Below are 26244 nucleotides of genomic sequence, written 5' to 3' on the forward strand. Positions count from 1 at the left end.
GAGCTAAGCCGTTTAGGGCTTTATAGGTCAGTAGCAATACCTTGTAATTAATACGGAACTTTATAGGTAACCAATGCAGTGATGATAAAATCGGTGTTATATGATCATATTTTCTTGATCTAGTAAGAACTCTAGCGGCGGCATTTTGGACTAACTGTAGCTTGTTTATTGAGGATGCAGGACAACCAGCTAATAAAGCATTACAGTAATCCAGTCTCGAGGTCATGAATGCATGAACTAACTTTTCTGCATCAGAAACTGATAGCATATTACGTAGCTTAGCAATGTTTCTAAGGTGGAAAAATGCTGTTTTTGTAACATATGAAATATGATTTTCAAAAGACAGGTTGCAATCGAGTATAACACCCAGGTCTTTTACTGTAGAGGATAAAGTAACAGGACATCCTATGATGTTAAAGTTGTATTGTGCGAGGTTTTGTGGGCGGTTTTTTGAACCGATAAGTATTACCTCTGTCTTGTCTGGATTTAATAAAAGAAAATTACGGGTCATCCAATCTTTTATATCTTTAACACACTCTGTCAATTTGGAAAATTTTGCGTTTTCATCCGGCCGTGATGAAATATATATTTGAGTGTCATCAGCATAACAATGGAAACTAATTCCATGTTTCCTTATAATATTTCCAAGTGGCATCATATAATCACGGAAATCATCACGGAATCATGAACCAACGTCGGCATTATTTAATCCTATGACCAGTGTTTGTAACAGCTGCCGTATGCATATGGATAGCCTCAAACTTAGCTATTTGCAGCTCCCTAAATACAATGACAAGCATATATTCGGCATTCGCGTTTTCCATTTGGACCAAACTTGCTTAGCTATAGTTGCACACACATATAGAGCAACGTGTTTCCACTTTCAAAGTGTATGGCAATATTTCAGCTAAGTCAAACAGTTAAAAGATGCTTTGAAAGTTTAAAACTTAACGTTGTTTTGAAGAGGCTTCCAGCACTCAGCTAGTGTGGGGGGGGCAGTGCATGGGCTGCACGTGCAGCGTCTCCAGCAACACAAAGCTGCCTGCGGACGCCTGTCTGTAAATAATGTCGGGAAAAAACTATCGGCGAACGCAGCAGCCGCGTATCGGCCGATGCCGATACACGTCAAACCCGCAAATATCGGCCCGATATATCGGCTGACCGATATATCGGTCGATCACTAATTATTTATATTTATTTGTATTCGGTACATTTCACTGTGGATTCTTTAGTAAATTATTTGCAACTTCGGCGCAGAATTTGCAAACAGACGAAATGGACTCGACAGTAATGCCACAACAAGTAACCATGTTAATTCTAAATGCCTGATCTGTGACCAGTAATTTCTGATATAATGATTCATGTATCGTCAGATGTTCTTTGTCTGTGTCAGTAAATCAAACCAGTGACTAAACAATCAACTTCACATAGTTTAGTAGGGTGAAAACATTCTGTTATTTAAACTGTGATTAAATTAAAGCGATCAAAAAACGCTCCCTTTACAATCGCTGGAACTGTCAATCGAACAGCGCGAGATTAACGGTGACTTATGCTGCCTTCACGTGTTATAGGAATTATCGTAAATACTAGTTTCCTAATTAAAATATTGGACATGAATCCCCTCTCAAGTCAAAATTTGAATGCGATGAGCTCGTAATCACAACTTCAGAAGTGTTTTTGAGACTGTCTTTGTTCACTGCAGTTTTAAAGAGAAAATACTCAGCAATGGTGTTGACTTGTGAATTTGAACATTGTTTGTTTTAAAGCACATTAAAAACACCAGATAGACATATAAAAACATTAAAAGCTTGATATTCACCACAGGGGAACTTAAGAATTTTCCCATATATGTGTCATATAATCAGTGAAAATGGGAGAATCTCGGCATCAATGTGGTATTTGGCACACAGTCAGGATAATTATGGTTCAAATGTGTTGCAGTTTAAAAAATAATAATTTTGTTTTGACATTTTACATTACATCTCAAAAACATTACTTTTTTAAGGCCAAAATTCAGACATGGCCTTACTCAGGCAATCTTAAAGATATCAATGTGATATAATGTAATGTAATATGTTCTTTACATTATGTAGGATGATTTTATGTAGAAAAATGTAGTGAATCACAAAAAAATTACTTTAGCTGGGTTTTCACTGACTGGGTCACATATATACAAAGCAAAACAACAAACATTTTATTTCTATTGTCTATTTAACATTTACATTTCCTTTGGAAATAAAAAAGAAAGTAACAAGTAATTAAAAAGCAAGATCACTTAGAACATGTTTCACCCTTTCACCTCCCCTATATTTTTTTATCTAATATTTAAATAAAGATCTCTCATGCATTTGAGCCATCATATGGAAGCCTTTTTATAGGTTACTCACAGAGAGTAGTAACATGCTACATTTACTCTGTTACATTTACTTGCGTATATTTTTGGAAAATATGTACTTTTAAGAGTACATTTAAAGGTGAGTACTTTAACTCTTACTCGAGTACATTTCTAATGACAATCGATTTTAATGCAATAAATGTTAAGAAATGAGTAGTTTATTCTAAGTGCGTCGTCTAACTCTTTTTGAGTCGATTCTTTTCAAAGAGTTGATCATACAATGGGCAAATTGAAATTGTTTGCGAATCAGTTTGAGTGATTTGTTCAGTTCACTACATGCACTGAATCATCTGAAATAGTAATAGGAAAACCACAGAACATGGAGAACATTAAGAGTGTTGGATGGATATGAACCTTCAATCTACTGAAAACAAGTGTGCAAATGCATCCTATTATTTTTCTTCAGTGATGAAGATGATCTTTATTATTAACACCTGCATGTGCAGCCTGTGAACAATTTTTTACTAAAACACTAAAAGTACATGAAACCACTTAATGTAAACCACCATATATAGGTAATTATTGCGCAGTGGCAGGCAATCTGTTCGTCTTGACGAAGAAATGTCATTGCTTAGACCAGTGTTTCTCAACCGATAAGTTGAGAAACACCATGGGAACCTTAAAGTTGGAACTGTACAATAAGATGCAGAAATATGAATTACTTACTGGTGGTGCATTTAGCTAAGTTCAACCATCCAATTACTTCATTACTTCATTATATAGGAATTGAGACAATACTTTCACCAAGGAGAGGAGGTGAATTTGGATAAATAAATTGAAAACTTTGGTTCCACATGGTTTAACTGTAGATTTGATTTTAAGGTTTATTTATTTATTTTGTGAATGGGATGACCTAATTTAATCTATACTGGATTGAAATTCTTACAGTATGTATTCTTTGATGTTGTGTTTTTTTAATGCAGAGATTTAAATTGTTTGTTTTGCGTCTAGCATTATTTTTTCATGTAGATTTATGCTAGAGTTTATAATTGTTAATTAGTTAATTATTGGACGATGATTCAGATGTGACCACTCTCACCTGTGTATGATTATCATCTCTATTTAAGCTGTTCTCCATTTTGTAAGAAATTATACTTTGGGGAAGGCTACTTGTTATGCTCAAACTTTGGTAATAATAAGATGTGCTTAAGAGAGTGTGCCGTTATATTTTCTTTACATCAAGTTTTCTCCTTCAACTTGCACCTCAAAAGGTGCGTTTGTTTTGCTGTTCTATGAAGTATTGTTTATTTAACATTATAACTGTAGTTTCCATAAAGTTAACCCAAGATACTACTTTATTTTCACTTTCAAAATACTACTGTTATTTTCTATATTTTTGATGACTGTGGTGGCTCATACTGTTACACCCGCTGAACCTACTGTTACACCCGCTGAACCTACTGTCTCCACCCACACACTCACTAGATCTCTATCACCTGAATATTGAACTGCTGGGTTCTTGGACTTCATTTCCCTGAATCCTTTGTATAGGCTCGTTATGGGCTCCAACTGTTTCTCGTTGCCTTTGGACTATTTATACACCCTCTGTTCTCTTGTTTGTTGCGAAGTATTGTTTTGCTGTTGTTACAATTCTGAGCCTCTTACTGTTTCGTTGGACTGCTTGCCTGGTCTTGACCTGTTTGCCTGCTTTGGACTATTGTTGTGTTTTGGATTACATTAGCTGTTTATCCTGTTACTGACCTCTGCCTGTGTGATACAAACTTGTTTATTGTCTCTGCCCTTTTGAATGAGCTATTTTTGGATTTCCTTGCTGACAATCTCTACCTGCTTGTCTATTGCCTTGTCTTCATTTGTTCAAAAAATGCTGCTCATGGATCAAGAACCTACAGACTCAAGCCCTGCATTGTCACACCAACTTACTAACTTTATTGTATTAAACTAGTTGTGTGAAGCATTTAAAAAAACAATCGCTTGGTTCAAATTCCTAAAAACTAGCTAAAAAGTCATCTGTCCACAGTTTTTTTACTGTCAGATTATCTAACAACAAGGGGATGGCATTTGAATTTATTTAAATAAAGTAAATCAATATTTGTCACGTCATTTCTCATGCGTGGATAACGGGGAGAAAACATCCCTATTGTGATCCGTTTCATTGACTTCATCATCACCTTGCTTGTTCTGAATCTGATCCGAAGTAACTACAATAACTACTTGAGTAGTGTTTTCATTGGCTAATATTATTATAACTTTTTTTATTTTTTTTACCTATACTCAAGTAATTATTGACATTAATACTTTTACTTCTACTTGAGTATATTTTTTTTGGTTACTCTACCCGCCTCCGATTATGCACGTTATTCATATTATTAGGAAATCGTTGACGCTCTTATTAGGGGCCAAGCACTGAAAGTGCGTAGGCACCTCTTGAAATCGTTGCCATTCTTATTATTATTCTTCCATTTCTTCTTCTGCCATATGGAAGTCTATAGCAGCCCATAGAACCACTTGTGGGAAAGTAATGAAATTTGGCACACTGATAGAGGACAGTCTGAACAGTCACCATAGCAAATTTGGAGTCTCTAACTCAATCCCTCTAGCGCCACCAACCGTCCAAAGTTGCACTCATGTTTATGCTAATAACTTTTGAACCTTAACGGCTAGAAACAAAAAACGTGTTTCCTCTGATTCCTTGGCTCAAGCCGATTGCACCCTATGACGTCATTTTCCGTCGTATAAATCTTTTTACCACTTAGAATTTTTTTAAAAACCTATTTTTTCGAACTCGTCCTAGACAGTTGCTCCGATTTTCACGAAAATTGAACCAGATCATCTTCAGACCATGCCGACAAAAAATGATGGAATTCAAGTTGATTCGTCAAAACGTTCTCGAATACTGTGCAAACTAATTTTACGTAGCGCTTGCGAAAACAGACTTAAGGCTGTATCTCCGCAACGCTTTATCGTATTCCGACCAAACTTGGTACATGTCATCACAAGCATGACTTGAGGCGACATGCTGCGTTTTGGTGCAGCGCCACCTACTGGTCCGGCGATACGAAAAAATGGCTATTTTTAATTATAACTTCTGAACGATTTGTCCAAAAATCATAAATGTGGCCTCGTTAGATTCAGGGTGTCATGCCGAGTCGACTAATATTTTTGCCGCCTGCCATTTTGAATTTTGTACTAAAATGCTGTATTTTATGAACGTATCGTTACGAAACTCTGTATGGGTCATCAATATGATGCCCTGAAGGAGCCTGAGAAGTTTTTAACCAGTTTACCTAGTGGTAAAATTAATTTTCCAAATGCTTATAACTCTGGGTGCGGTTGACATATAAATGTCTATAACTCTAAAACAAAATGAGATATTTTGACACACATATGTATGGGCTCACTCTGAGGACACACAAAAAAATGGTGGGTTTGTACCTCTTGTTGGCGCTATAATGGAACAAAACATGAAATTGCCATTGACTCAGTGGCGGCTGGTGAAAAATATCTTAGGTGGGGCTGTGTCATATTCAGTCGGTTTCAATAGTCTGGTAACCATGGGAGTCTTTTAGTGTAGTGGCTACGAGGTTGAGGAATGCTCTTCCTCAAGACATCCGTCAAACATCCACCCTTCTCTCCTTCAAAAACAAATTTTTTATCTGAATATTACTCTTCAGCTCACAGTCTGTAAATTCTACATTGTTATTGATATGCTATTTGTTTGAATCCCTCTTTGTTTGTATCTTTAACCTAACTTTGTAAGGGACCTCTGTATATTAGGCCTTCTTTCTGCCCTTGGTATGTGTATTGTTCTTTGATGTTGATGTTTATTTTGTTCTATTCCTTAACCCAGTCCCAGTGGTTCTCAAACTTTTTAGAGTTGTACCCCATGAGGCTTTTAACATCCTTCTGCGTACCCCCACTCTTCAGTCACACCTTTTTCAGTAAGGGACAATATTTGCCCCCTTAAATCGATTTTTCCAGTGCATTTTTACCTTTACAAATACCTTTATAAAATAAATAATGCTTTAAATAAAAAACATTTCAAAAGAGAAATATGCAATGATGGTAAAAACGAAGTGATGCTTTTAAAAATTTAATTAAAACCGCCAGTAGGTGGTGAGTCATTGAGTCATTCATCAGTAACGATACAAGTGGCTGTATTTATGAATTAATCATTGAATCATTGACTCTAATGATTCGTTCAAAGCCACAGATTCGTTCACAAACACTACCATGTGCTGCATTTCTGCTGTGGCTTTTGTTGGAGCTATTACTTCGTTGTAAAAAATACTGACAACTGTGTTGAAAATGAACATCACTTAATATTTCGTTTGTTGAACTGTTGTATAAAATCAATGTCACATTTGCAATCGTGTGGATCTTCATATAATGTGATCAATATTAAACACAGGAACTCACACAGGGTATGTCTTTGTATCGAAGAGAGTTTGAATCTTATATCGATCTCCATGCACAGCCTGTGTCTATATTTGTTCTTCATGCTAATAAGTGCTAAATCCCTACTTTTACAAAGGTAACGTACATTGTCAAGAACGGTAGTATAGCGCGATTTGCCAAGGCAGCAATCTGCACGAGACCTATCATATAGCCGTATAAATACCATAAAGCGGTAAAGCACCCTAGCGCCCTCTATTGGCCAGCCGCCCCTGCATTGACTTCAATACAGTATTATGATATACAATGCTATACGTAAAGAATGCATTGGTGTAACATTACGGAACTCAGTATATACCATCAGCACCATGCCTTGAAGGTACTCAAAAGATTTTGAGACACCGCCACCTTTTGGTCAAAAGTTATAATGAAATTTCCAAAAATGCTAATACATTTTAAATAAATTAGCCAATTGCAACGAAACTGGTCTCAATAGATCAATAGGTCAGGCTGAGAACATAGATACCATGTTTGCCACATTTGGCCGAACTTCCTGTCCGCCATCTTGATTTTCATTCAAAACCTACTTATTCAAAGTCCTCCTAGACCGTTTGTCTGATTTTCTCTAAAATCGAATAGTATCATCTCCTGACCATGCCGACTAAAAGTTATGGATTTCGTATTGATCGACGAAACGGTTTTCATATACCGCAGCAGCAAAGTTGAAGTATGATGCCAAAATGACTATTCAGGCTTTATCTCTGAAATGCCTTGACATATTGACAGCAAACTTTGTGTCATTGTCTCCTCACTCTGACCACACCACATCAATTTCGGTGGTCAAAAGTGACAAACCATTAAATCATATTATTAGTGACTAGTGATATGTGATATGTTTTTATGTGATATGTATTAGTGATATGATTATTATTATTTTTTTTTTTTGCCTAAAATCATCTTAAAAGTGTCTTTAATTGCTCATTGTTGCATTTGGTCTGACACTCCCGGCCATGTTGGCCCCGATAATTGCTGCTTGCAGCTATATTTATTATTATTATTTGTATTATTAATGTTATTATTGGGTCAAAAATGGCTACTGACAAAGCACAAAATATGTGTCCTTCCTTTTGAGTGTTTAAACCTAATATTCAAAACAGCATTTCTGTTTCTTTTATGCCTATTAATGTGATCCTAAGCAACAATATAACTTAATTGGTAAATTAAAAGATACACAAATGCCTCCAGCTAATGCTAAATTTCCATTTTTGAAAATGTACCATAAGGTAGCATAAGCAATGATACGTCATGTTCAATGTCACTTGTCTTTACCTTTGTGGCTTTGACTAACAAACCTTGTCATTTAAATAGTTTGTACAAAGATTACTAATTTTGTTAAAGCTGGTCTGTACCTGAAGATCAAAGAACATTTCTAAGAACCATATTTAGAATGAAGTAAACTTGAGATTAAAATAAATCATAGAACCATATTTCCACCTAGAAATATAAATTTTTATATATATATATATAAAAAAAAAAATCAGTATTCAAATGCTTATAAAATCCCACTAACATTGAGGCAATAAAACCTCTTAGATATAGATAGGGTTAACATCATCTTCTCCATCATGTTGCTCCATCATGTCTGAGACCCACCTACTCAGCACAATAATAGCTCACTTTCTAAAATATTCTCATGAAGACTTTAAAGTGAAAGCCTATTTGGCCAATTATTTGATGTGTAAAATTGACCAGGTATGTAGAAACAAAGTTGTTTATTTTAGGGTGGACCATTGATGAACCCTGCTCATCACTTCTGCTCTGGCTTATTATTTAACTTCCTCCTGGTGTTTGAGAACCATAAACAAATTCACTTTGTGTAATACACTTTAAATACATGCAACCACTGCCATTTAGATTCATTTAGAGCAATAAGACAAGCTTATTGCACAGTTGCCTTGAAATTAGTATCCCTTATTGATTTTACAAAATGTCAGCAGCAATATGATATAAGACAATAATGTTCATTAAGTGGTTTTAAAATAGTATTGTTAATTATTATTTGTAATTAAATTAAAATGTTTAACTAAATATAATTAAATAATTTTAGGGGGAAAAAATGACTTATTTTATAAAATAATCAAGTGTTGTGAATAAAACTCTTGGTCCTCAACACAAACATTTTATTCCTCTCAGATTGTGAAGTCTTTTAGAGCTCTCCTGCTCTTACTCTCTATCATCTCTCAAAAATGAACGAGTTCTAAAATGGTAATTGATCCTCATCTCATTTCACCTTTTCTTCTCATAAATCCAGCAATTTTTCATCCATATGCAAACAAGTCAATTAAACCTGATTCTACCATGATGTGCAATCACATTTACAGTTGCCTGATATTTATAATTCACATTTAATGAAGACTGAGGAGAATAGGAGGGGAGGAAAGATTGAGTAAATATTACAGAAATTTTAACTTGACTTCATCAGAATTACACTCATTCACGGAGCTTCTTTGTGTGTACAATTGTGTGTATTTGTTTCTTTTATCGGTAGTCTGATCTTTGCACAACACACTGTAAACAGGTCAGGTTAGAATGACCTGCTTGAACTCGCCTGCTCCACCCACAGACAATTTGCCAACACGAAAACACCAATCTCCCAGCCTTGAGCTCATTCCGCACAAACACACACACACACACACAATAATTATTACCAAAGTACACTCCCATCAAATATCTAATATCAAACTCCATTAAACGCATAAAAAAATAAAACAGAGACCCACACACACACAGACTGGTTTTGTTGGCATTCATTTGCAGTGGATGCATCGCACAGTGTGTGTGTGTGTGTGTGTGTGTGTGTGTGTGTGTGTGTGTGTGTGTGAGGGATTCAGAAAATTCATTACTTCCTACAACAGCTAATGTCAGGCTGACTTTATAGAAATGTCCTCTGATTACTTTTCTGAAAGCTTTCATAGTTCACAAACATGTTAGGTTTTTGTGCTATATAAGGACTCTTCATGCAATGATTTTTGTAGGGTACAGATTTTACATTCTATCCTTTGGATGAAAATTTTGTCCCTACAACATTCAAAATTTCAGGTTTTACTATCCTTATGGGGATACAGACACACATACACACATAGGCTGCGCTGTTTCTCTGAAGCCCGCTGGCCATTGCACATGCTCCGTCCTGAGCCAATGTGGAATGTTTTACATAGTTGTGAAGCTTCTAAATGGGCTTTGACACAAACGGGTTCACTTTAATTGCACTTCGGTTGAAGTTAAAGTGCTGAGAGGTCACGAAATACCCATAAGAACAGTTCTAAGACAAAGCATGACATCTAAGACAATGCAACGTCTGCTGTATTTGCGGTATAGCATTTATTTTGTCAGCATTTTATTTTAAACTGTGGAGAGAAATCCAATGCAAGGAAACACTCTTGAAAGAATAGGAAATAAACATCGCAGCAGGATACACCCTCCACCTTTACAGAAGCAAAAAAGCATGTCTTAAATAATAGAGCATTAAGCAATTACTACCACTACCTTAGGATGCATTAATATACATGGATGGGGCCTAATGGTTAAGGATGTGGGCTACTAACTCTAAGGCTGCTGACTCAATACTAAGTAAGATTTACCCAAGAGAGTTACTAAGATCACAGTTCGACTCCACAGGTCCTGTGTCTTTGAAGAAGGCACTTACACTAGAATGAATAACAAATGTCAATTAAGATATTGCTATTGATGTTTATGTATTAGGTTTCCTTTGAAGACTGAAAAGTGAAAGCACCTGCATTTTGCTGAAAAGTTGCATTAATTTGTCATGATGAGATAAAAAAGAAATAATAATAAAAAAAGTTATTAACTCAAACAGCATTTTTCTTATAAATACATAACGAATTTGCCTAATAAAATTACACAGCATTATGTAAAATGTAAATTATGTTCAATAACCAAAATAAGCTAAAAGTATTTGTCCACTAGCTTTTGTACAATGAATAGGCTAAACAATGGGTTTAATGATTAATAAAATGGTTATTTTCATTTTACTCTAGCTTTATAAAAATTCGCATTTCAATGTCTACAGTAAATGCAATTTAATTCACTCAAATATTTTTAAAATGGTAAAGTTCACTCCTTGGGGCTCTCGCATAAACTCTAAAAAATTTAAAAATATATAAACAAACAAATTGCTGTCAGATTTTTCTGTAATTTAGTCCACATAACCAAAAAGCCATTATATTAACATGAGGAAATGAATCTAAAAAATATTTTTATTTTCGTCAGTTATTTTGTCTACAGGTTGTTAAAAAAACAGATTCTAGCTTTTCACTAGCTTAAACATAAATTTGTTTAGTCTAGACTTGTATGTTTAGCTACATTCTTAAATGGGAATGTATTTGCCTTGACTTAAACATTTCATGGGAAGGACCCATTTCCATCTGCACCACAGGCACAGAGGTGTATTTTTCAGAAGCTGTTATTTCTTGTATCTCCCACTCTTGATTAAGAAAATAAGCTTAAAGAGTTTCTCAGTTTCAAAAAGTTTCACAACGAGTTTTCTACTCCTTTTAAGGGTAAGAAATCATACTTTCTTCTTGACATTCTGTTTTTGTTCAAGAGTCACACTTAATTTAGGAATTTCTAAATTAGGAATTCTTTTGTGCTACAATTTGTTGTGATAGAGAGGCTCTTTTCGTCTCTTGGAAGAGTCCAAAGATCACTTCATTTGACATAACCCCAATACTTTATTTGTTTTTTCCCCGCCAAATCCAAATAGTCTGATTGAGAACAATGAGAAGTTATGGTTTTATAATCTTTCAGGGAGTAAGGATGTTTTCATGTTTTCAGTGTGATGCCCAACTTAACATTACATTTATGTTACTCATAATCTTGCAGAAACCTGTTCAAATCTTTGCAGATACTGTAATCTGTGCCACATTTAAATCAGTATTTGAAAGAAAGATTAGCAGACCTTTGAACAGATAAGACCATAGGCCACTAAATTTGACATAACTAATATTTTATTTGTATTTTTTATTAAATGGTAAAATATAGCAGTTTTATTGTAGATCCATGGCATTTTAGCAAATATTGTTGTGCTGCATCAAGTCCAATTATTCAACCTTTCAATCCAAGTTATTGTAAGAAAAAATTATCAAAAATATTTTTCTTAAATTAATGCAAAATAAAAATGCAATAAAGACATTGTGGGCCCTATTTTAACGATCTGAAACGCAAGTGTCAAGCGCAAAGCGCAAGTAACTTTGTGGGCGGGTCTTGGGCGCTGTTGCTATTTTCCCGGGGGGATAAATGCCTCTTGCGCCCGACGCAAATCTAAAAGGGGTTGGTCTGAAGTAGCTTCATTATTCATAGGTGTGGTTTGGGCGTAATGTGAAATAAACCAATCAGAGCGACATCTCACATTCCCTTTAAGAGCAGGCGCGCTTGTTCTAAAGCGGATTCCTATTATAACGGCGGATTTGCCAGGCGTGCGCCAGGAGCGGTTCACAGCCGAGGAGACCGACGTTCTCGTCAGGGACATTGGGGATGGAGAAACCCACCCAAATTAACTTCGGTTAAACAGGCGTATGATAATTTGGGTAAATGTGTAAGTTAGATGCATGCTTTTATAATAAATTGTCTGACAGACAGACAGTCTGTCTGTCAGACAGACAGTCTGTCTGTCTGTCTGTCTATCGTAATAATGTATGATTTGCAAAAATGAAAACTGCTGCGTCTGTGTAGATGAGAGAATCAAAGTGCGCGTTGTGCACACGCTACATTGATTATGGCCAAGCATGCGCCCTTAAAATAGCATATGAATAACATGCGCAACGCGCCACTGACTTTAAACTATTTTTTCCTGGTTAGTGGCGCAATTGTTTTCTAAACCTGCAAAATAGCATGAGGGAACGTTTGCGCCGGAACACGCCGCCTCTTTGCGCTGAACCGCCCCCGGGAGCGCAAGTGTATTTCTTGTTAACCGACGTGCTTCTGTGGAGGGAAAAGTCCGCTTTGCGCGGGTGCAAAATAGGAATGATACATGCGTCGGTGTACAAAGTCAATTGCGCTGGGTGCAAGATAGGGCCCAATGTGTGTGTGTATATAAGCATTTAGCAGACGGTTTTGCATTTATAGGAGCCAACGATATTCATAATATACAATGCCAGGTTTTTTGATAACTAGATTAGGATGCAAGCTAGAGAATAGGAGAATTGCAGCGAAGTTTGTACAGAAACTGAATAGAAAAGGAAGCAGCTCTTTAATTTTTGGCTTGACCTCCTGAGCTTAACGGTCAACATTTTACTAGGCACATCTTTTCATTGACCATTTGTTGCAAAAGAAATCGAATTTGTCATTTTAACTCAGTTTTCAAGCATGTTAAGCCCTATTTTCTGCCTTATTCATAGAAATGAATCTGTGATTAATGGCTCTGACCTACAGAGGTACTAGTTAGCCTAGGTCAAGCCGTTACGATTATGAATAGTTACATTGTAAATTGACTTTAAACTTCAAGCTGTGCGAATTCTTGGTAAGTAAGCTTAGATGCGATCTCAAATGTTAATTGTTAATGATTCAACTCTCAGCGACATAGGATATGCAATAAGAAACTGGCTGCTCACACTAACCCCAGACACAGAAGGAAAGGTGATATAGTGAAATGCATTACCCATGTGGTTGGTGATATGGGATATTTATGAAAATCCTGGGGGATCGAATCAATGTATGACACATATGGTTGACAATAGACTTTTTTTTTACTATCTATAACACCAATTGTTTTTATCGCCACCACTTTTTTGGACACCATATTGAGGACTGAGTGACATGAGGTCCCTGGTCTCTCCGTAAACATGGTAAGCAGTGTTAGTGTCATTTTAAAACGACTGAACACCAGCAGCACTTTTCTGCACCGACTACAAGATCCTCCTAGAATGTCTTTCAAAGAGGTATGTGCAACATGCATAAGAAAGGGTGTGACTATCTAGGACATTTTGTTCCAGGTGTGACATTGAACATGGTCATTATTACGCTCAATAAAACATGACTTATGTTGTACTAGATTGCTGCATTCAGGTTAGAAGTCTAAAACTGAATAGCATCTATATGTTTTCATATACCAGGTTTTAAAAAGGATTAACCATGAGCATGTAATCAGTTCCAGTGTCACGTTGGTTTTGGGTTTTGGTTCACGTTCATAGGTCATGTCTTTTATTTTGTAGTCATGGTTCCTTGTTTCCTGGTTTTGTCATGTGATTCCCTTGTCCTCATATGATCATGTCATGTGATTCCCTTGTCCTCATATGATCATGTCATGTGCTTTCCTTGTTTCATGTGTTATGTTCTATGTATTATGTTCTACACACAACTTGGACACAAATGAGATTTAGCCAATTTACTCATTTATTTAATAGTGTAGGCTACTTTTTATTGTCACAGGATATGATGCGCGCATATCCCCCCCCCAAAAAAATAAATATTGGAAATATTTCTGTTTTAAATCATGAAGGCGAATCAGTGGATATCACATAAGCAAATTGCAAACTTTGTTCAGTTATGCTGGTGAAGAAGTCTCAAACCTCAGTCAAGTATTCAATACAGAAAGTGAAAGTAAAAATTGACCGAGCTTTTGACATCTGACGCTGAATAACGGCGATGAGAGCTGAATCTATTTCAACATGTTCTGATAACGGTATATAACTGTCTTAAAATATTTTCTTAATATTTCTCTTGTGGCCCAATTCTAGTGCAACATTTTAGAAGAGAAGTACTTCAAGTTAAACAAGTTTTTTTCTTTTTTTTTTTTTTTTTTTTTCGCTGTTGGGTAATTTTTCACCAAACAATTTACATAAAAAAATAAATAAATGTAGGCTACTTCATCGGAATGGTAAAGGTTTTGGTACTTGCTATGTGAACACACACACACACACACACACACACACACACACACACACACACACACACACACACACACACACACACACACACACACACACACACACACACACACACACACACACGTACATGATTTGAAAAGATGAAATGGTCCTGAAAAAAAGTCACACTTGTCACCGCATTGGAAATAAATGGGAGATGAATTTCATCTTTTAGAAACGTATGGTACTGCACACAAACAAATTCTTACTGAAAGCTAATTTTTTGAGATATCAATGTCAAATTTGGAACACGGCTTGTTTAGATTTATGTCTTTGATTTTCTCACAGTTTTAGAGAAAAATTATTTATTTTTTTTGGAAAATATATATTTCATATAAAAATTGAAAATTGTATTTTTGTGCAGTTTTCATAACAATAAATGTAAAATTGTATACCTTTTTTTTTTTTTTACATCAGCAATAATCTGCCAAGTGTGATGATCTTGAGATCATCATAGGGATCATAGCTTGAGATCATAACAGCATCATAGCCCCCCACCCCCCATGCCAGGCCTGCATGTACTGAGTCTGAACTTTTCATTATTGCATCTCTTTTTTTCCGGGTTTTTATGCCATTTGCCACTCTCTCTTGTATCTCTCTCCCGTGGTGTATTGCCCTCTTTTTCCCCCTCCTTCTTTTCTCTCATATGCCCAATGGCTTTCATCATTTTATTCAATTTTCACCTAGACCCCTGACAATCTTACAGAGAAGCAGGAGACCATGTGACAGCGTATGTGCATGTGTGTGTGTGTGTCAATGAGACAGTACTGTGAAAGGTGTTGAGATGTTGTTAATATGGCCTCCAGCTGCCAGAGAGGGTCTAGAGGGGCAAAAGTGCCATAATTCTATAATGTGCTGATAACACTCTTTCTCCTCTCTTTTCTCTACTCAGAGAGACAGCTCTCTTAATCCTCACCATCCTGACATTTTTTTCTTTTAGTTCCTCTGGAAATACCTCACATCTCTTACATTTTCTGCCAAACTTTATAGTCTCTCTCACACTCTTTTTCTGTTCCATCTCTTACTCCTGTAATTTAGACGCTGATGGAAGTTGTTACTGATTTGACTGATTATAGAATAATACATGCTCTCTCTTCATCTCCCGTTCTGCATGTGCTCTATAATAACTTAAGATAGGTGCTTTAGAGTAGGTGGCCAATTGAAACCGGATCTCTCCTCATTAATATCCCTCACTCCGCCGCCACCTCCTTGGCAATCAAAGAAAACAACCTCAGTGTGCTGTGATGCTGCCCTATATCAGCAGCCTGAGAACGATTCAATACGATAATTACAGGTCATTGTCACTAAGTCAAGAAGCCTGCATGCTCAGAAACCTGCTTGATTAACTGAAAGCCATGCATTACTTCACGATACAGCACACCTGAAAGTTCCTCTCAGATTATTCTTCCAATTTCTACGCAATTTTATCTAGTATGAACAAGCCTCTATAAAAAACCTCTGGCTTCACAACAAATACAGCAGTGGATGTTCTAGATAAATAATAGCAATTATTTGCAATTTATCAAGGTCAAGGTGCTTCTGTCTATATTTCCATGCACATAAACATAGCAAAGTTCTGCCACAAAAAAACATCAACATGACATCGGTACTTTCCTGACTACATTGAATTTCTTATATATACAGTGTATATATATATATATATATATATATATATATATATATATATATAATATTAGACTATATATATAGTCTATAGCAAATTATGACAGCTTCACACATATTACATAGATTTTTTTCAAGAAAGACATTTTAATGCTGTTATTTAAACACATAAGCTGTGATAGTAATAAGAAATGTTTCTTGAGCATCAAATGAGCATATTAGAATGATGCGGAAAATTCAGCTTTGCCATCACAGAAATAAATTACATTTTAAAAATATATTTAAAAAGAAAACATTTATTTTAAATTGTAAAAATACTTTACAATAATACTGTTTTTCTATATTTTTTTATCAAATAATAAGCAACCTTGCTGAGCATAAGAGACATCTTTCAATCAATAAGACTGAAAAATTCTTACAAATCTTTAGAAAAATCTTCCTGCTCACCACAAGACAATTAATGTGCACTAACAAAGTAAATAGGGTCAATTTTGATTTCATGATGACTTTAAGATCCATATTTTCTCACTGAGGACAACTGAGGGACTCGTATATTACAAAAAGTGCAATCATTCACTATCTTTAAGAAGGAAACAAGATGCATTAACAGCTGGGAATTATGTGTTATATAGCTTCTGAAAGGCCATTACTAAATAAATCAATGTTATATATATATATATATATATATATATAATTTATTTTTTTTATTTTTTTTATACAATTGTTTAAAGATCGTATTTATTCATTTAGTACCGCCCTTTCGGAAGCTATATACCACATAATTCCAGGAAGACAAAATAAGTACAATTTACCCAAATCATCCTGTTGTCAGACTTCTTTTTAGTTTCATTGTGTTGTTGTTCATGTATTTGCTTCCTATGTTTTCATTCAGTTTAGCCCCCTGTTTGTTACTATGATTTAATTATGTTCACCTGTTTCTTGTTTAGTTCCCTCATTTACTCATGTATAAACTGTATACTCCATGTTCTGTTGAGTCCTTTGTCGGTTCTCGTCTTTGTTTAAGTAGTGTTAGCGTGTTTTCTCCTATTCTTTCGTGTTTATTAAACATTCTTATCTTGAATATTCTGTGTCATGCCTCTGATTGACACTACCATCTACATGAGGACAGCTCAAAAAGTTTTGCCTTCTTGAGCATCAATGAAGAAAATGATTTTAAGATTTTCAAGCTGTAATTTCTCCTCAAGCAGTACTAAAGAAATACTCTTTAAATTAGTTTAATTAGTCTATTAATTCTAGGTTTGAGACAGATTCACATCCAGAGTTAATTTCATCCATTCAAAGAAAAAGACAGAAAGACTGAGAGAGATCCATTGATCACAATCAAGCTGATTATCATTCCCCAGTGACCTACTGTATACAGTCTCAAACAAAAGGAAAAAAGTTATAAAACACACTTTTAAAAAGTCCTAATGAATTGAAATGTCCCCTTTCTCTGGAATAATCTACAGCTCCTGTTCTTCAAAAATGAAATATCTTTTCATGAAGGATAAGTATACTGTAAATTAACTGATAAAGTCAGCATGCAATAAGCTGTGCTTCGATTACTTCTGATCCATTATCCATCGCTGACTGCAAATCACATGAAAATGTATTCAATTAGTGAAAGCCCACAGGGAGAGAGAGGAAGACCTTAAGAGAGGGATACCTCTTAATGCCGACCAGAGAGATAAACACCTTAATTATTCATCAATAATTCATCAGCGAGTGTCCAAGAAGGAGAGAGAGAGAACAAGGAGAGATGCAAAGTTGACTGCACTACTTTAGTAAAGTTCCCTACAGATGATTTAAAGACACATGCATTCTTTCTTTTTCTCTCTCAAAGCAGTCTTTAAAATGTTTCAGCTGCTATAAAACTGCATTTAGAGATTCAGATTCTGAGCTTCACACACAAACAGGGTCCAAAATCAACACTTGCCAGGTGCCATATACTAGTAAGAATTGGCTTCGGCGAGTAAATAAAACTGGTGAGTTACTCTTCAGTTAGCTGGCAACTGATTCACGCTGAATGAAGCAATGTGAGAGATTTAAATAAAAGTAAATTCAAACCGTGTCTGAATTAATCTTTTGAGATTGAGTGGAAAATGTACCTTCTGAAGTTTGTTTAAAATTAAAAAAAAATTCTCCAGATCTGCATGTGTCAGGACACATATAGGATTTTTCTCGCATTAAGGCATCAACACAGAAATAATAATAATAATAATAATACTTTTTTTACACACATATATCTCACACAGTCTTTCGATAATGTGCAAGTGAAAAACAGCTAAATGATTCTTGACATAGGGACAACAATATATAATTTAATAAAATTAGTGCAATTGCAGTTTCATGGCCTTTAGAAATATTTATAGCCATTTTTCTCAATTCACTCACCAATGGCAGATGTAGCAAAAAGGTCATTTTGGACCCTGTATGCACACATACACAGGTCTAGTGTACGGAAATATGAGCACTCCAGCTGGCAAAAGTCTAAATGATATTCTGTGCTGTAGATGGCTTAATAGTCAATTGTGTAATTTAAGCCATCTGTCATGTTATATCACATCACATCACATCAAATCAAATTTTACATATCACCACATGACCAGGGCCAGTGGAATTTGTTTCCACGACTTAAAGGGACAACCTAGGGTAAGATGGCTTCCTCCTTGCAGTGATCGAGCCAGCAAACTTCTCATTACTATGCCTGAGCTGTAAAGGAATAGCTCACCCAACAATGTCATTATTGAAATGTAAATCATTCTTGTCTGCTAAGGTCATTTCAGGTCATTTTGTGAACAAATTGTTCTTTTGAGTCAGTTCTTTTCCATGATTGATCTAAGTGACTGTGAGTTTCACAAATCAAACTGAATGATTCGCTCACAAATTGGACTGATTCGGTTCACAACTGGATGATTCACAGCAGTTCTCTGCCCACTGGTGGGTAAGAAAAGTGACTTAAATTTTGAACTGTTCCACACACATAAAAATCACACATATAAAATATAGTAAGGCTTCAAAAGACTTGGAAAAAAGTGTTGAAATGACTACCTTACAGTGCTTTTTGATGTTTTTTTTAACAGTTGTGGTCACAATTAACTATTTTAAAATGCTAAAAAAAAACTGAAGAATTTCCAAAATTTGAACAAAATGTAAAATTGGTTGTCGCAGAGAAGAATGAAAATCATAACGATTTGGAACAACATGAGGGTAATTAAATTATACATTTTGGGGTGAACTATCCCTATAACCACTATACAGTGCATAAGAATAGAGCAGATATGAATTACCTCCCAGGGTCATCCCAGCCTCAAAACACCTCCTCAGACGGCAGGATGGGCAGTTCTTCCTCCTCAGTTTATCTATGGTGCAGTCATTCCTGCTAGCGCAGAGATACTTCTGCTTCCCTAAGAGAGAGAAAAAGATGTTCTTTAGAAGTTTTAACTTTGAGACAGTTGGCAGCCAAAGTAAAGCTTCAGAAAGGACAGAGCTGAGAGCATCACATTTACATCAAGATAAAACGTATAGATCAGAATAAAAATAGAGAACACACACACGCACAAACACACAGAATGCTCCAATTAGAGGAGCTGTTAACATGGCAAGCCAGTCTGATAGGTCACAGCCTTCACTCTGGGCACCTGACTACAGCCAAATGAAAAGTGCAGTGAGTTTTGAAAAGAGGTTCTGCGGTGTGTGTTTGTGTCTTAATTAGTGTTGTTTTTGGCGGCCTGTTTTAATTTTAGTTTTAGTCTAGTCTTTGTGTCAAGCTGTCATTTTAGTTTTTATTAGTTTTAGACACGTTCATACTCTTTTTAGTCTAGTCAAGTTTCAGTCGACAAAAAGTCTGAGCATTTTAGTCTTAATTTAGTCAGAATTATCCATGACTATTTTCGTCTAGTTTTAGACGACGAAAACTGATGACATTTTAGTCTAGTTTTAGTCACCAAAAACTGATGACATTTAGTCTAGTTTTAGTCAATGAAAATTGTATTTCAGTCTCTTTTTAGAAATGCAATTCTATTTAACCCAGTCAATATGGGTTCATATGGTTTAAACCTGCGTCTGCGCAGTGCAGCCCCTGAAGTGAGACACAGGAAACAGAAATACTGCAAAATAATAATAATAACACCACTAAACAAGACAAAATAACGTCATAACATTTCGTCTCGTCTCGTTTTGTTAAACGAAAATGAGACATTTAAGCATAGTTTTTATTTTGTAAACCACATTTAGTCTTGTTTTTATTCTTCAACCATATTGCATTATACATTTAATTATAGTTATCGTCACATGACCAGCATTTACGTTGCGTCTCGTCTCGTTTTCGTCACGTGATAAAGGTTCGTTGACAACGATATTTAGTCATAATTTTCGTTGACGAAAGCAACACTAGTCTTAATCAGGAATACAGAGCCATAACTGAAGTGACCTACACAACTGCAGTCAGGTCTGACATAAAATTACAATGAGATGTGAGAGACATCCACTGCCAGATATACATGCAGTTAAAAAAAAAAAAAAAAACGGAAGAAAAAGCTGCAGTAAAACCTAATCAACAATAAATCAAGCACAAAAGCATGATTGCATGCAAACTGTAAACAGATTTTGCATGCAATAATTTTTAAGCTGAAGAGTGTAATTTTTTAATGTTTTTTGTCTGTGCCCAGGAAACCTGTTTGAAAACAGTGATTCTTTTTTGCAATTGATGCTAAGTTGTACAACAATTGCACACCTCACCTCACAAATTGCACAAATTCAGAAAGCCCTCTATAACCTTGCAGATTGATCTACAATTTTTCATAAATGACAATAAGGAGGCTAGTATAAGACTTCTCCTCTTAGTATATTGTCCTACGTCTCTCTCTGTCTCAACTGACAACTGTTGAAACAACACAAATATAGTGTGATATTTCTGTATTTGATTAAACTGAGGTACACTGTTACTCCTCTTAACTTTGATAAATTGTTTTGTTCCACAATCTATGTGGGTGTTCAAAGCAAAAAGGTCATCAGTTTATCAGAAGAGTGTATTATACTCTACAACTTAAAGTAGATTTATTTCCATGATGAATATTGATTTATATAGCCTAAACATTATTAATTAAACTTTGTTATATAGCTGTTTTCTATGTTAATACATTTTGTAATGCAATTTATTCTTGCTCAATAAACATTTCTTTCTTCATTTTCAATGGGGGGAGGAAATGAATAAGAGACATGAATAATGCTCAAGTCGATGGTTAAGTCTCTTTGTGCTAAGTGTTTGAGTATCACTGATTACTGATATTTTTATGGCAAGTCTTTGCACACATCACAGCCATGTCTGTACTTTCTAAGGTTATATGTATTAGATTTTCACTGCAACACATTCTTTTGGGTTGCATAACAGGGAAAGAATGTGTCCCTAATTTGTGTATAGTTAAGACACAAAGTGTCGCCTACTTGCGCGCGCTCGCTCTCTCTCTCTCTCTCTCTTTAACTGAATTTCTGAATGCCTGTGTATTATGTGCCAATTGTTGGTATTTTCAGTAACATTATTAAAAACAATAAAAGCTGTCCTAGACACATGGTCAAAAGTATATTCATTTGTGAAAAGATTAAAGCGGTATTTAATGACAGTTTAAAGCTGTAGTTAAAAGTTCTAATTAAAGTGAATACAGTCTTCACGTTCTGTGAATATATTTATCCGTTAATACAATCCAAAGCCAGACTTGTGTTATAATGGGTGTGTTTTTGTTACCCTCAGCAGCTCTCTTGAAGAACACTTTGCAGCTTCCGCAAGTGAGGGCTCCATAGTGACATCCAGATGCTTCATCAGAGCAGATTAGGCATGTTCTTTGAGGAGGAAGGAAAAACTCCATTGGGAAAATGTCACTCCTCCCTCCATCAAACCTAAAAATAAAAATACAGCATAAACTAATGGCATGACAAAACAATTGTATAAATGTTCTTTTCTCTGTTATATCAGCAGAGGAAAACAAATATACTGCAAACATGGAACTTGTTCTGTCACTGTAATGTCAATTGTGAAGAACAAATATGTGATCCATTATTAGTCATTTGAACAGGACAAGCATACCAGCTCTCATCCAAACAAGCACATAAATATATGAGTAATGAGTCCGTATTTCGCTGCTGACTATCTCTAAAGTTTTACATCAATTTTCCAATGTGCGGCTGCTAAATTAGAAAAGTAATTTGCAGGTCCAGCACTCAGAGATAACATTCCCTGTGAAAATGCACAATTGAAAGATGGTACGTGTGCCAGTGTGTGTCAGTGGCCAAATGATGGTGATAAGTAGAGGTGACTTTATCCTAATGCAAGTGCCAGGTCTCTAAAGAAGGGTAATAACTGCTTTATTGCTTAAGGAATGATGGAAAGATTCTGAGTTAAAGAGAGTCATTCAGTATCATTATTCTGTTCTGATGATGGCAGCCAATTCTGTCACCACACACATAGTGAGAAAGGAAAAGTGAACGAAATTACTGAGATTAGGAGAAGGGCATATTTCTGATATTTTCTTGGCTGTCTAGAACAAGTGGTCAAACTTTGTACATTTACATCTTTGTGTAAAGTAGAGAGTAGAAAAAAAACAAAAAACACTTGCAACAGAGAACTGAGGTGATGCATTATGTAAAAAACTCATTGAAATCTCACTGTCACCTTTGTTTTTCTCTTTTCTCTCTCTGTTTTCACCTCTTTTTTCGTACACACACACTTTGGTGCAGATGGTTCATACCATTCCCGAGAGTCTAACCGGTAGGAAATGTATTATGGGAAAATGACTGTTCACTTCAATTTGAAAACATTCCCTCAAAGATTAGTTTGTCCTTTGTGTGTATTCGATTTGAGATTTTTTATTTATTTAAACCTCTATAGAATAAAACTTTGTTTTCCCCTAGTGTACAAATTGTTTTTTTTACTAACTTTACACAAGAATGATATTTAATAATGAATAAATTTGTTTATATGTGACCCGGGACCACAAAACCAGTCACATGTGTCAATTTTTTTAATTAGATTTATACACCACCTGAAAGCTGAATAAATAAGCTTTCCATTGATGTATGTTTTTTTAGGATAGGACAATATTTGGCCGAGATACAACTATTTGAAAATCTGGAATCTGAGGAACAGATCGAAAAATCGAAACATTGAGAAAATCTTGTCCATTTATGTTTGCGATTGTGCTGCATTCACTCACAAAAATAAATGTTTTATATATTTACGGTAGGAAATTTACAAAATATCTTCATGGAACATGATCTTTACTTAATATCCTAATGATTTTTGCCATAAATTTTCTATAATTTTGACCCATATTGGGCTATTGCCACAAATATACCCGTGCGACTTGTGACTGGTTTTGTGATCCAGGATCACATATTCATTTAACAGTATAGAGTAATAAACAGCTATATTAACCAACAAATATATGGACTGAAACTAGGGCTGTGCGATTAACCATAATTGATTTTCGATTTCGATTTTGGCTTCCAACGATTATGAAAACAAGATAATTGAGGTAAAATTATTATTGTGCCACTGCCACATTCAGCGGTGTGCTTTCGTTCCTCCCTAAGCCAAACTTAACATCCAAACCAGCTGAATAAGTGAGTGTTGTAAAATGCAGTCTACTGTTGCTAAACTGCGATACATGCCTGATTAAACAATGTCATTAAAAGCACATTAAGCCACGAAAGAGACCCTGATCACATAAGCTAAGTATACTGTGGGCTCCTGATTGAGCCTGGACGGTCAAATAGCCTACACAAAAAAATGTCAAAATGCTGTTTTGGTAAGGATCCTCGTAAACATGGTCAGTTTTGTCTTAAGTGCATATATATATATATATTAAACACAGAGGGCATATATTTATTCAAATGAATTGCAGTAGGGCTATACGATTAATCAAATCATGATTTGGCAAAGGCTGCAATTACTTTATGCGCAGCTTGTCAGTGCAGCAGTGATCAGTAGTAAATCCAGAGGGCACTCTCACGCAGAAAGAGAGTGTTCGGTCTAACAGTCGTTAAGTGTATCCTGGCTTTACTCGACACGGGTACATTTCAATCGAGGATACTTGAATTTAAGCGAGGAATCGTGACAGCCCTAGAACCAACACATGTTGTTCCACATTATCTGTGCTGATTGAATGGGAAAAATCTGTGTAATTCTGCCAAAAAGATTTTATAATGGTTAAATGTGTTAACAGAAGCTGAGAGTCCTACAATATTATTGGTAACTGAAAACACATAAAATGAGACAAAATATTGAACAAATGAAACGCATGTAAGAACTTTTGTAAATCACAGCATTAGAATTTTATACAGAAATCTGCTGCAGAGTTTTCTGTGGAATTCTGAGCAGACTCCAGGGGACTCCTGCAAATGGGTAAAATCTCTCTAATGTTATATAGGAGTTCTGGAATTCTTTGGAGGTGTTTTGGTTGTTTCACTAACACTACTGACCAGCTAGCTGTGGCACTTTCCAAAAAAGCCATATCAAACATGGTTGTCTCTCACTATCAGCTTTATGTCCACTATTGCTTTGACCTCATGCAATGGCATGTTTAAGAAGGTCACTCCGGCTAAAAATACAGACACATTGAGGTTCTGAGTAAGAGCAGTCACAACACACATGCTTAAGTGGTGTTGGTTTGCTCTCACTTTCTATTTTCACTGACACGTTCTTTAGTCTTCCTCATTACTGTAGATTAGACATAACTTGATAGCTTAACAACACTCAAATGACATTTTTCCAATATTAAATGGGGAGCATGTGTTTATCTTCATCTTTGTTTAATAAATGTATTGCCATGCTACGTGCTTCTGGAAGATTTGCGAAAATTTTCCATGTTGCCTTGTAGTTACACAGTAGTTATATAAATGTTATTTGTTAGGTTTACGTTAGCGTCAACAGTATACAGACACATTAGTGGAATAGTTCTCCCCATGCTGTTTAATGCGTTTGAGATGTGGTGTTTTCCTCAGTGCATAAATCATAAGTTTGCGCTACAAATAAACCTATTGAGCAGTAACATTTTGTTTATGTTCTATTTTTATACGTCAAGAGAATGAGGGGCCGGGGCTTAGGCTCATCCACTCCTGACAGAAACATTTTAATATTTGCATGACTTTTTAACATTTACAGATGGAGAATATACCTATATCGGAAAGGATCTATAAATTACAGAAACGTCTGTCTGTGTGTCTGTTATTCGCATGTCTCTCGAACCGTCAGTCCGATGGATTTCAATCTTGACAGGTGTCTTGATACGGGCACGAGTAAGTGCAGTGCCAAGTTTGACGTTGTTTGGATTAGAAATGCAAAAGATATCGGTAAATATATCGGTAAAAGAAGCACGCATTGAAGATGTTTAGATGATGTTTAGAGGGTTGTGGTTTAAAAATAAACATTCTGACAAACACTCAAAGTAAAGATTTGCGTTAATTTTCCATGCTGCCTTGTAGTTACACAGTAGTTATATAAATGTTATTTGTTAGGTTTACGTTAGCGTCAACAGTATACAGACAAAATATACATATTTTTCACATATGTAAAATTCACATTAGTGGAATAGTTCTCCCACAAATTAACTCATGTTGTTCCACAACTTAATGCCTTTATTTTTATTTTTTTTATGTTTCAGTTTTTTGTCTATATAATGAAAGCCAATGGGGTCCAATTTTGTGTTAGACCCCATCAACTTTCAATGCACGGACAAAAACAGCAGACAAATTCTTCAAAATATCTTCTTTTGTGTTCTACAGAAGAAAGTAAGTCATGCACAGTTTGGAACGACAAGAGGGTGAGTAAATGATGACAGAATTTTGATCACATCAATGTCAGTTTAGGGTATTGTTCTTGGCATTATCAGCTCTTGTGAACTAAGCTCATATTGGCCGGTGTGTAATGACACCTAA

The 26244-nt window shown here is 35.5% G+C and overlaps 1 protein-coding gene and 3 long non-coding RNA genes across 4 annotated transcripts in view; 2 read left to right on the top strand and 2 right to left on the bottom strand.

The window, feature by feature from the left end:
* ar (androgen receptor) overlaps positions 1-26244 on the bottom strand; it is a 106906-nt gene that overhangs the window by 43365 nt on the left and 37297 nt on the right. Inside the window, exons 2-3 of the mRNA XM_082169029.1 lie at positions 22058-22209; positions 19605-19721 (exon numbers count right to left, since the gene is read on the bottom strand). Coding sequence (XP_082025155.1) covers positions 19605-19721; positions 22058-22209 — 269 coding nt within the window. The remainder of the gene's footprint in view (positions 1-19604; positions 19722-22057; positions 22210-26244) is intronic.
* The window catches only part of LOC309498361, a 205525-nt gene that overhangs the window by 33641 nt on the left and 145640 nt on the right, over positions 1-26244 (top strand). The gene's annotated exons all lie outside the window — the stretch shown is intronic.
* Positions 684-14215, top strand: LOC309498353. Its single transcript, XR_014205917.1, has 2 exons — positions 684-9600; positions 9632-14215. It is a non-coding gene; the product is annotated as an uncharacterized lncRNA (long non-coding RNA).
* LOC309498364 lies at positions 10605-16985 on the bottom strand. The gene is made up of 2 exons (XR_014205929.1): positions 14728-16985; positions 10605-14661 (listed from the first exon to the last, which is right to left on the bottom strand). It is a non-coding gene; the product is annotated as an uncharacterized lncRNA (long non-coding RNA).

This window comes from Leuciscus leuciscus (assembly GCF_965113295.1).
Source record: "Leuciscus leuciscus genome assembly, chromosome: 5".
NCBI classification, from domain to species: Eukaryota; Metazoa; Chordata; class Actinopteri; order Cypriniformes; family Leuciscidae; genus Leuciscus; species Leuciscus leuciscus.